The sequence below is a fragment of the Cygnus olor genome, chromosome 28 (genome assembly GCF_009769625.2).
Source record: "Cygnus olor isolate bCygOlo1 chromosome 28, bCygOlo1.pri.v2, whole genome shotgun sequence".
NCBI classification, from domain to species: Eukaryota; Metazoa; Chordata; class Aves; order Anseriformes; family Anatidae; genus Cygnus; species Cygnus olor.
The window spans coordinates 2,590,424-2,600,234 of NC_049196.1; the positions used below are offsets into that span (position 1 = coordinate 2,590,424).

At 76.1% G+C, this 9,811-nt stretch overlaps 4 protein-coding genes across 4 annotated transcripts; 1 reads left to right on the forward strand and 3 right to left on the reverse strand.

Annotated features, from left to right (window-relative positions):
* Nucleotides 1-199: 199 nt before the first annotated feature.
* Nucleotides 200-2,490, reverse strand: SLC39A1 (solute carrier family 39 member 1; the record flags this gene model as incomplete). Its single annotated transcript, XM_040538598.1, is given in 5 exon segments — nt 200-536; nt 538-1,002; nt 1,579-1,709; nt 2,265-2,440; nt 2,471-2,490. Coding segments are annotated over 5 exon segments (978 nt in total), but the record flags the coding sequence as incomplete, so codon positions are not given.
* Nucleotides 2,491-2,564: 74 nt separating this feature from the next.
* CREB3L4 (cAMP responsive element binding protein 3 like 4) lies at nt 2,565-5,188 on the forward strand. The gene is made up of 10 exons (XM_040538599.1): nt 2,565-2,571; nt 2,673-2,862; nt 3,343-3,545; nt 3,634-3,713; nt 3,799-3,885; nt 3,974-4,083; nt 4,171-4,239; nt 4,337-4,421; nt 4,553-4,649; nt 4,718-5,188. The coding sequence occupies exons 1-10, from the start codon at nt 2,565-2,567 to the stop codon at nt 5,164-5,166; spliced, it is 1,377 nt and encodes a 458-aa protein (XP_040394533.1). The 3' UTR covers nt 5,167-5,188.
* A 131-nt stretch (nt 5,189-5,319) lies between these two features.
* Nucleotides 5,320-6,701, reverse strand: JTB (jumping translocation breakpoint). The gene is made up of 5 exons (XM_040539222.1): nt 6,601-6,701; nt 6,465-6,505; nt 6,047-6,132; nt 5,876-5,955; nt 5,320-5,762 (listed from the first exon to the last, which is right to left on the reverse strand). The coding sequence occupies exons 1-5, from the start codon at nt 6,666-6,668 to the stop codon at nt 5,606-5,608; spliced, it is 432 nt and encodes a 143-aa protein (XP_040395156.1). The 5' UTR covers nt 6,669-6,701; the 3' UTR covers nt 5,320-5,605.
* Nucleotides 6,702-7,300: 599 nt separating this feature from the next.
* RAB13 (RAB13, member RAS oncogene family) lies at nt 7,301-9,726 on the reverse strand. The gene is made up of 8 exons (XM_040539221.1): nt 9,516-9,726; nt 8,406-8,466; nt 8,265-8,325; nt 8,093-8,170; nt 7,907-7,996; nt 7,752-7,817; nt 7,599-7,649; nt 7,301-7,499 (listed from the first exon to the last, which is right to left on the reverse strand). Exons 1-8 carry the CDS (start codon nt 9,637-9,639, stop codon nt 7,416-7,418), a joined length of 615 nt encoding a protein of 204 aa, XP_040395155.1. The 5' UTR covers nt 9,640-9,726; the 3' UTR covers nt 7,301-7,415.
* Between the last annotated feature and the right edge of the window lie 85 nt (nt 9,727-9,811).

Below are 9,811 nucleotides of genomic sequence, written 5' to 3' on the forward strand. Positions count from 1 at the left end.
AGGACACCGGGCGCCATCTCCTCACCCAGTCCTTTATTGCTTCATCCACACCCCCTGGGGGGGGGCACGGTGCTTTAAGGGCACTTTTTTTTGGGGGGGGGGGGGCACTGATCACCCCCCTGCACGTCCCTGAATGAGGGGGGTGTCCGGGGGGGGGGCGCCACCCGGGAAACCGTGGCAGGGAGCGGCGCTGCTGGTGCAGGAGGGGAAACTGAGGCACGGGGCTGCTGGAGCGGGGGGGGGCTGAGCCCCCCCACCTGCACCCTTTGGCACTTCACGGGGCGTTTGGGGGCCTTTAACCCCCTGGAGGGGTGGATCCGGGGGTGCCCCCCCCCCTCCCCGGCTCAGGGTCAGATCCTGATGAAGAGCACGGCGGTGACGAGGCCGAAGCCGGCCAGCAGCGCCAGCACCTTGGGGACGCGCAGCCGGGGCCCCCCCAGCTCGCGGGGCAGCACCTCGAGGAAGGCCACGTAGAGGAAGGTGCCGGCCGCCAGCCCCTCCAGCACGCTGCGGCACAGCCGCTGCCGCGGGCCCCCCCCCGCTCACCGTCACCGCCAGCCCCACCGCGACGCCCAGCGGGGCCATGAGGGCGAAGAGCAGCAGGCAGGCGGCCACGGCAGCGCGCCGCAGGCGGCCCCGCAGCAGCTGCAGCGCGAGGCTGAAGGCCACCAGCCCCTTGTGCAGCAGCAGCGCCAGGCAGAGGCGCAGCGCGGCCCCCCCGGCCTCCTGCAGCCCCAGCGCCAGCCCCTCCAGCGCCGCGTGCAGCGCCAGCGCCAGCACCAGCAGCCCCGCGCGCAGCGGGCTCGGGGGGCTCGGGGGGCTCGGGGGGGCGCGGGGGGTGCCGGCCGCCAGCAGGGCTCGTGCCGCCGTCGCCTCTTCCTCGTCCTCTTCCTCGCCCGCGGGGGGGCTCGCGCGGTCCTGCTGCGCCAGCGCCGCCTGCTCCAGCACCAGCACCAGGAAGAAGCCCATGGCCAGGATGAACTCGGGCAGGGGGAACTGCAGCTGCGGGGAGGGGGGGGGGCTCAGTGCGGGGGCTGCTGGCGGTGCCCCCCTCCCCTCCCCCGACCCTCCACGGGGGGAGGAAGACGGAGGCGGAGGCTGCCGGGAAGCCGTACCAGGGAGGATCTTTCCATGAGTCACGGCGGGACAGCGCGGCCTCTCCGACAGCCCCCAACCCGCCGCCCTGTCCCCTCCGTCCCCTTCCCCTCTGTCCCCTTCCCCACTGCCCCCTCCCCACCGCCCCCTCCCAGTCCCTGCCACCCCCCAGTCCCATCCCCACCGTCCCACTCCCCCTGTCCCGTCCCCACCATTCCTTCCCCATCCGTCGTTCCCTTCCCAGCCACCCAGTCGCCGCTGTCCCATTCCCATTACCCTGCCCCCCCAACCCCCCCCACCATCCCGTCCCCACCTTCCCACCCCACTGTCCCCCTCCCCACTTTTCCACCCCCGCCACCCCCTCCCCGCTGTCCCGTCCCCACCACCCCATCCCCATTGTCCCCGTCGCAACCCCGCCGTCCCGTCCCCTCCCATCCCGTCCCCTTTGCCCCCCCCCGACCCCATCGCCCCCCCCGTGCTCACCGGGACGCGCAGCTCCTCCAGCGCGGCGGCGATGCCGGCCAGGTACGCGGGCAGGAGGTCGAGCAGGCAGGTGCCCACCAGCACGCCGCCCGCGAAGCAGCTCAGCAGGCTCAGCCCCGGGCTGTGCGAGTCTGGGGGGGGGGGCAAGGGGGGGGATGAGACCCCCCCCCCGACCCCCCGAGCTGACCCCCCAACCCCCCCTCTAGATCCCCCCAGGCCTCCCCCAACCCCTGGGGCAGCCCCCCCAGACCCCAGGTTGCTCCCCCAACGCCCCCCCAGACCCCGTAACCCCCGGGACAACCCCTTCTGGAGCCCCCCCGGACCACCAGAACCCCCCCAGCTTGACCCTGGTACCCCCCACCCCTGGGGCAGCCCCTTCGGCCCCCCAGACACCCCTGACCCCAGGTTGCTCCCCCAACGCCCCCCCAGACCCCGTAACCCCCGGGACAACCCCTTCTGGAGCCCCCCCGGTCCACCAGACCCCCCCCCCCAGCCACCCCCGCGGGTTGACCCCGGGACCCCCCACCCCCCCGGGCACCCCCCCCGGGCACCCCCCCGGCCCCTGGGTCCCCCCCCCAGCACCCCCCGGGTTTGCCCCCCATCACCCCTGGGGCCACCCCTCCCGGGCCTCCCCCCCTGCCCCCCCTCACCCCCTTCCCCCCCCCCGCCCCGTCCCCCCCCGGTACCGGCGGTGCCCGCGGGGTGCCGCAGGCAGCAGAGCGGCCCCAGCCCGCAGCCCAGGGGCAGCAGCAGCAGCGCCGCCACCGCCCCCAGCTTCAGCCCCAGCCCCGGGGGGGGGGACCCGCGGCGCGGCCCCGGGGCTCCAGGCCAGCTCCGCGGCCCCGGGGCCGCCTCCCGCCGCCATCCCGCCGGGCCCCGCCGCCACCGGCACCGGGCAGGCTCCGGGCGGCCGCGCTGCGCGTCCCGGGGCGGGGCGGGGGGGGGGGGGGGGGCACGGGGCTGGGTCCCGCCCCGGACACGCGGAGATGTCCCGTGGGGGGGGGGGGGGGAACGGGGCTGCGGAGGGGGGGGGGCGGCCCGAGAGGGGCTGGGGGCGGCCGGCGGGGGAACGGCGCCGGGACGGGAACGGGAAGGGGAACGGGAAGGGAGCGGGAGGGGCGGGACGGGAACGGGGCTGGGAACGGGAAGGGGAAGGGACCGCGGCCGGGACCGGGCGGAGGGACAGCCCGACCGGGACCGGGACCGGGACCGGGACCGGGACCGGGACCGGGACCGGGACCGGGACCGGGACCGGGACCGGGCAGGACGGAGCGCACCGGTCCGGTAAGGGGGGCTCGGTTCTGCCCGGTCCGCGGGGGATCCGGGGCGGGCCCGGGGGTGTCCCGGGGGGGGGGAGGGTCCCGGGGGTCCCGGTGCGGCCCCCGGCGGCGGCCGCTCCCCCGCAGCCAGCCCCGAGCCCCCCCGGTGGCGGGCGGGGAGCGCGGCCCCGCCGCCGGTTGGGGGAGGGACTTGGCTGGGCTCGGCCAGGATGCCGAGATCCTGGTGGGGGCGGACCGGGACGGACCGGGACGGGACAGACGGACCGGGACGGACCCACCCGGGCCCCCCCCGCCGCCCCCTCCCCGCGATGGAGCCGGACGAGCTGTGCCTGGGGGCCGACCCCTTCCTGCCCCCCTTTGGGGGCTGGGGGCCCCCCCCGGACGGCGTGAGTGGGGCTGGGGGGGGGGCAAACGGGGGAGGGGGGGGGGCACCCCGGGAGGTGCCACCCTCGGGGTCCCCATCGCGCGTCCCCTCCGGCCGCAGGACGGGACCCAGCCCGAGGAGCCGCTGGGCCCGGCCGTGGCCCCGGACGAGGTGTGCGGCCCCCCCCGGCCCCCCCCCCCGCAGCCCCCAGGACCCCCCCCCGGGGGACGGGGAGCAGCCGGAGGAGCCCCCCCCCGCCACCGTCTACGAGGTGGTCTGCAGCGCCGGGACCCCCGCGCACGGCGGGGTCACCATCCAGCTGGGTCAGTGGGGCTGGGGGGGGGGCTCAGCCCGGGGGGGGGCGCATCCTGCAGGGCAGGGCATCACCCTCCCCCGCCCCCCCCCCCCCAGACTGGCTGCCCCCCACGCTGCTGCCCCCCGAGTCCTGCGTCATCGCCGCGCTGCCCACCCTGCCCCTGCCCACCCCCACGGTGAGTCCGGCTCTGCTGCCCCCCCCCCCCCCCAGCACTGTGCACCCCAATTCCCCCCCCCTCACCCCCCCATTTCTCCCCGCAGCTCCCAGTCCTGCTGCTGTCGGAGGAGGAGAAGCGGCTGCTGGCGCAGGAGGGGGTGACGCTGCCCGGCTCCCTGCCCCTCACCAAGGTGGGCTTGGGGGGGGGGGGTCCCGCGGGGGAGGTCCCGGGTGGGGGGAACAAGGTGCGGGGCCAGGCTCAGCCCCCCCCGGCCGCAGCAGGCTGAGGAGCGCGTCCTGAAGAAGGTGCGGAGGAAGATCCGGAACAAGCAGTTGGCGCAGGACAGCCGCCGGAGGAAGAAGGAGTACCTGGACGGGCTGGAGAGCAGGTGGGTGCTGGTGGGGACCCCCCCGCGCCCCTGCCCCCCCCTTCATCTTTGGGGGGGCCTTCAGCACCCCCGCCTCGCCCCGGGCAGGGTGGCCTCGTGCTCGGCGCAGAACCAGGAGCTGCACAGGAAGGTTCGGGAGCTGGAGCAGCGCAACGGGTGAGCACGGCGCGATGGGGACGCCCCGGGTGGGTGCACGGCAATGCCTGGACCCCCCCTTGCTCCCCTGCCTTGTCCCCCCCCTTGCCCCCCCCAGGTCCTTGCTGAGCCAGCTGCAGGCGCTCCAGGCTCTCATCAAGCAGACGTCCAACAAAGCCGCCCAGACCAGCACCTGCGTCCTGGTACCCACGTGCATATTTCAACCCCCCACAAAGGGCTCAGACCCCCCACCCGCGGGCAGCGCACCCACGGGTGGGCGCCCCCCGCACACCTGCCGGTGCTGTAACCCCACGTGTGTGTCCTCCCCCCCCAGATCCTGCTCCTCTCCCTGGTGCTCATCCTCTTCCCCAGCTACAGCCCCTTCTGCTGGGGCCGGGGGGGCCGCCGGGACCCCCAGCAGCCCACGGGAGGTAATGGGGAGCTGGGGGGGGCTGCGGGATCCCCTGGGGGGGGGCAGGCAGGCAGCAGCTGCCCCCAGCCCTGCCCAGTGCTCCCCGTCCCTGCAGTGATCTCCAGGCACATCCTGACCCGCGCGGAGCCGCCGCCACCGCCTGGAGAAGCCCCGGCGACGTGGTGGCAGCTGGAAGAGCTGGGGGCTGCAGCGGAGAACGGTGCCAAGGGGGGGCACGAGGACAGGACGGGCCCCCCCGGCAGGGAGCCGGGCACAAACTCCTCAGGCCGGGCTCCCCCAGGGGATCCGAGGGCTCAGCCGTGGCTGCGGGACGCAGCGGCGGCAGCAAAACAGGCACACGGGGACGAGATGTGACAGCCACCGGGGAACGGCCCCGCTTTGGGGGCCGGGAGCCACACTGGGACGGGGGGGGGCAGTCGGGGGCCCCCCCACCATGCCCCAGGCAGGGGCGCTGGGTGCACCCCACGCACAGCGCAGGGGAAGGGAGCTCTGCGCTCGCAGGCAGCTCCCGGTGAATAAATCCGTGCCTGCTTCGCACCCAAACGTGGCTGGGGGGGCTCAGCGAGGAAGGGGGCACCCCCCAGGGGCAGGCAGCAAAAAGGGGGCTGGGGGCCACGAGCGGGGGGAACGCCCCAGTCCCACGAGGACGAACACCAGCGGCACTCGGCTGATAACGACCGGGGTTTATTGCACGCCACCAGCTTGGAGCAGGCGGCTGCGGCGTCCCCTGGGGCACCGGGCTCCCCAGGCACCCCGCGCAGCGCGATTCGCCACGGGGACCCCGCGGGACACCGGGCAGCCCCCGGTGGGCCGCAGCGCCCGTGGGGTCACGGCAGAGCGGGGCAGGCGTCCCGCGGGCGCTCGTTCCTCCTCCTCCCGGCTGCTTCGGGAGCGGCAGCGGAGCCGAGTCCCCGCGGCGGGGGCGCTGCCGCCGTGCCAGGTGCCCCGCGGGCGCTAGATGGACTCGATCTGCTTGCGCACCTTCTCCAGCGCCTTCCTGTCCAGCACGCGCTGGCGGCACACCACCAGCACGGCGAAGACGGCCGCCACGCACATCATGGTGCCCACGAACCTCCAGAAGACGTGCGCCTCCATCACCGCCGAGCGGCAGCTGCGGGGAGGAGGAGAAGAAGAAGAGGGGAGGGCAGGGGCGCGATCCCCGGGGGGAACGGCCCCGGCCCCGCAACGCCGCCGGCCCCTCGCGACCCCCGGCCCCCGGCCCACCTCTTGAACTCGTCCCGCTTGGAGGCGGCGCAGCTGATGCGCTCCACGAAGCCGGTGGGGCCGCACTCCGGGACCGTCTTCTGCAACCGAGAGGGGTCGGGGCGAGGCGCCGTGAGGCCGGGCGGCGGGCCCGGTGCCGGTGCCGGGGGCAGCCCCCGTGGGCTCACTCACCGCCTGGAAGCTGGAGCAGCGGCCGCACTCCTGCGCCACCACGAAGTCCTCCACCCGCCAGCACGGCGTGGCCTGCGTGGGGCTCGCTGCGGGCGCGGCGCGGGTGCTGAGCGCGGCTGGGGGCCGGCGGGGCCCCGGTCCCGGTCCCCAGCCGCAAGCCCCGGTCCCGGTCCCGGTCCCTATCCTCTTGTCCCAGCCCCGAGCACCAGCCCCCAGCCTCCGGTCCCGGTCCCGGTCCCAGTCCCAGCCCCCGGTCCCGGTCCCCAGCCCCGAGCCCCAGTCCTGGTCCCAAGCCCCGGTCCCAGCCCCCGGTTCCGGTCCCAGCCCCGAGCCCCGGTCCCGGTCCCAAACCCTAGTCCCAGCTCCTGGTCCTGGTCCCGGTCCCGGTCCCCAGCCCCCGTCCCCGCCCCGCACCCACCCGAGCGCCGCTCCTCGCCCGCCGCCATCGCCGCCGCCGCCCTGCGGGGAGAGCACGGGGGGCGCGTCAGGGCCGGGCCGGGCCTGGCCCCGACCCCCCGGTCCCGGTCCCGGTGCCCCCCCGTGCCCCCGCTCACCGCAGGCCGAGGCCCAGCGCGCCCAGCGCCGCCAGCAGCGCCCAGCCCCGCGGCCCGCCCGGGCCCATGGCGCTACCGGCACCGGGGCCGCGGCGCCATCGCGGGGCGCGGGGAGTGCCGGGAGAGGGGCGGGGCCTCGGCCGGGGGGCGGGGCCACATAAGGGGGGGCGGGGCTTCTGCGACGGGCGGGGCTTTTCGTGAGGGGCGGGGCCTTTTGCGAGGGGCGCGGCTTCTCTGCTGGGGGCGAGGCTCGGGGAAGGAGGGGGCGTGGCCTCCGCGTACAGGCGGGGTTCGGGCGCCGCTCGCGCGAGGGGCGTGGCTTCGCGCCGATGGGCGGGGCTTTGAGCCAAGGAGCGCGGCTCAGCGCCAAGGGGCGCGGGCTGGGCCCAAGGGGCGTGGCTTAGCGCCGGTGGGCGTGGCCTCGATCCAAGCAGCGCGGCTTCGCGCCAAGGGGCGTGGGGTTAACCTAAGGGGCGTGGCTTTTTTGTCCCGGGGGCGTGGTTTCGCGCCAAGGGGCGCGGCTTCGATCCGAGGAGCGCGGCTTGGCGCCAAGGGGCGCGGTTTTGATCCAAGGGGCGTGGCTTAGCGCCAAGGGGCGGGGCTTCCCGGCCCGCCGGCGCGCCCACGCGTGTCCGCGTCCCCCTCCCGCGCCTCCCTGTCCCCCCCCCCCCCGTCCCCCAGACACGGAGCGGAGCCGGGGCAAGGCACAGGCCGGGTTTATGGCACTTGGCGCGGGGCCGCCCCCACTGCAGCCCCCCCCCCCCCCTGCCCGGCTCCCGGAGAGGCGCCCGCGCTGCCCCGGGGCGGTGGCAGCCCTACAGCAGCTGGCACCTGGAGCTGCCCCGCCGCGGGGCGCTGGGCTCCGGCAGCGAGCCGGCAGTGGCGGCGGTGCTCGGGACCTGCAAGAGCATGGGGGGGGATGGGGGGGGACAAGGGGTCAGGGGGGGGCTGGAAGGGGGCGCCCCCAGCTCAGCTCCCCCCCCCCCCGCCCCACTCACCGCTCGGCGAGCCGATTTCTGCAGGATGTCCCGCGCCAGCGTGCTGAAGGCCTGAGGGGAGAGGGGAGGGGGTCAGCGGGGGCTGCCCCCGGCACGGGGACCCCCCAGCACCACCCCCAGCATGGGGGGCGGCGGCCCCCCCGCGCCTCTCACCTCCTCCACGTTCACGCTGGACTTGGCGCTGGTCTCGAAGAAGCGGATCCCGTGCTCCTTGGCCAGCTGGAGGACGAGGGGACGCTGCGTGGGAAGGGGGGCCGCGGCCCCACAGCCCTGCCCCACGGCCGGGGGGGCTCGTGCCCCCACCCTACCTTCTCGGCGGCATCCCGCTGCACTTTGCGCTTGCTCTCCATGTCGCACTTGTTGCCGATGAGGAGCCGCTCGACGCCGGCAGACGCGTTCTGCAGGGGGGGACGGGGACGTGGCAGCTTCACCCACCCACCCACCCGCTGCCCCAGCCCGGCTCCTCCACAGCCCCGGCCCCGCCGCGCACCCACCTCCTTGATGCTCTTCATCCAGTTCTGGATGTTCTCGAAGGATTTCTCATCCGTGATGTCGTACACCAGGATGATGCCCTGCGAGGACGGCGCGGTCAGCGGGGCAGGGACCCGACACCACTGAGGGGCTGCCCCAGCCCCTGGGGTCCCCCCCGCACTGCCCCCACCGTACCACGGCCCCGCGGTAATAGGCTGTCGTGATGGTTTTGAAGCGCTCCTGCCCCGCCGTGTCCCTGCGAGGGAGCAGAGGGGGGTGTGAGGGCATCCTGGCAGTGCTGAGGGACGTGGGGTACCCCCGCGCCCCCCAACTCACCAGACCTGCAGCTTGATCTTCTTCCCATCGATTTCCACCGTCCGGATTTTGAAGTCGATGCCTGGGAGGGGAAGGAGAGGCCGGTGGGAGCGGGGACCCGGCTGCGGGTCAAGGAGCTGCCCGGCCACGAACAGCCCCAGGGATGTAGCTAGGGGCAAAGCTGGGTGGGAGCGGGCGGGGGGGGCGCCCCCAGGTCCCCCAGCATTGGGACGAGGCATTCCCGTGGGACGGCATCACACTGCAACGAGCACTGGGGGAGCACTGGGGGGCTGCCCGGCTGGGGGTTAACCCAGCCCCAAAGGCTGCCAGGAGCCCCCCAGCCGGGCTGCCTCCCCCAGCCCCCCAGCGCCCACACTCCTGCCCCCCCAGCGCCCAGCCCGGTTTGTGGGTGTGGGTGCCGCCGGCCGGCAGCTGGCAGCCGGAGCGAGCTGGAGTTTATGGCGGGACGGGGCAGCTGCCGCCGGCTCAGGAAATGGCTTTGCCAGCGCGGGGGAAGGCAGGGCCGGGAGGAAGAGGAGGAGGAGGAGGAGGAGGAGGAGGACGAGGAGGAGGAGGCTGGCCTCGGGTCTTGGCCTGGCGGCAGCTCCAGGACAGCGGGCCGCCATCAGCGTCCCCTCCTCGTCCTTTTTGGTGGCGGGGCGGCTGAGCCCCACAGGCGGTGGTTCTGCCGTGGGCCCCCGGGGACGGCTCAGACCCGGTCCCGGGGGGTCCCGGAGCTCCCCGCAGCACTCGGGTGTCCCGGTCCCGTTCCCCCGAGCGGGGCCGGGCAGCGAGCGGAGGCCCCGCGGAGGCACCCCCGGGCCTCACCCCCGGTCCCAGCTCCCGGAGGGGGGGTCCCGGCTGCTCCGGGATTGCAAAACTCCGCGGGCCGGATTTGTTCCTGCTTGTGCAAGGGGAGCGGGGAAAGAGCGGCCGGGGGGGGGGGGGGGGCCGGGGCGGGGCGGGGGGGGCCGGAGGGGGGTCCCGGGGGGGGGGTGTGCGGGGGGGGTGGAGGAGGGTGCACGGGGGTGCGGGGGGGGTCGGTCCCGGTGGGGGGGGTTCCGGGGGTGCGGGGGGGGCCGGTCCCGGGTGGGGGGGGTTGCGGGGGGGCCGGTGCCGTTGGGGACGCACCGATGGTGGAGATGTAGGTGCTGGTGAAGTTGTCCTCGGCGAAGCGGATGATGAGGCACGTCTTGCCCACGCCGCTGTCCCCGATGAGCAGCAGCTTGAAGAGGTGGTCGTACGCCTTGGCCATGGCCCCCGCCCGCCGGGCCGCTCTGCCCCGCGGCCGCCACGGGGCCCGGCGCGGCCCCGGGGGGGGGTGGGCGGGGCTAAGTCACGGGCCCGCCCCCCGCCCGGAGCCACGCCCCGTCGTCCAGGAGCTCCGCCCCCTTGCCCAATAGGCGCGCCCCGCCCTCCCAAGATGG

Excerpts from the sequence above, each read along its gene's own strand:
- JTB (XM_040539222.1), bottom strand. The coding sequence starts at position 6,668 with ATGGGCCCGGGCGGGCCGCGGGGCTGGGCGCTGCTGGCGGCGCTGGGC. Across the intron at positions 6,506-6,600 it reads GCGCTGGGCCTCGGCCTGCG|GGCGGCGGCGGCGATGGCGG; the intron begins GTGAGCGGGGGC and ends CTCTCCCCGCAG. Across the intron at positions 5,956-6,046 it reads GCTGCTCCAGCTTCCAGGCG|AAGACGGTCCCGGAGTGCGG; the intron begins GTGAGTGAGCCC and ends TCTCGGTTGCAG.
- CREB3L4 (XM_040538599.1), top strand. Across the intron at positions 3,714-3,798 it reads TGCCCCTGCCCACCCCCACG|CTCCCAGTCCTGCTGCTGTC; the intron begins GTGAGTCCGGCT and ends TTCTCCCCGCAG. Across the intron at positions 4,650-4,717 it reads CCCCCAGCAGCCCACGGGAG|CCCTGCCCAGTGCTCCCCGT; the intron begins GTAATGGGGAGC and ends AGCTGCCCCCAG.
- RAB13 (XM_040539221.1), bottom strand. The coding sequence starts at position 9,639 with ATGGCCAAGGCGTACGACCACCTCTTCAAGCTGCTGCTCATCGGGGAC. Across the intron at positions 8,326-8,405 it reads AAGATCAAGCTGCAGGTCTG|GGACACGGCGGGGCAGGAGC; the intron begins GTGAGTTGGGGG and ends GCTCCCTCGCAG. Across the intron at positions 7,500-7,598 it reads AGAAATCGGCTCGCCGAGCG|GTCCCGAGCACCGCCGCCAC; the intron begins GTGAGTGGGGCG and ends ATGCTCTTGCAG.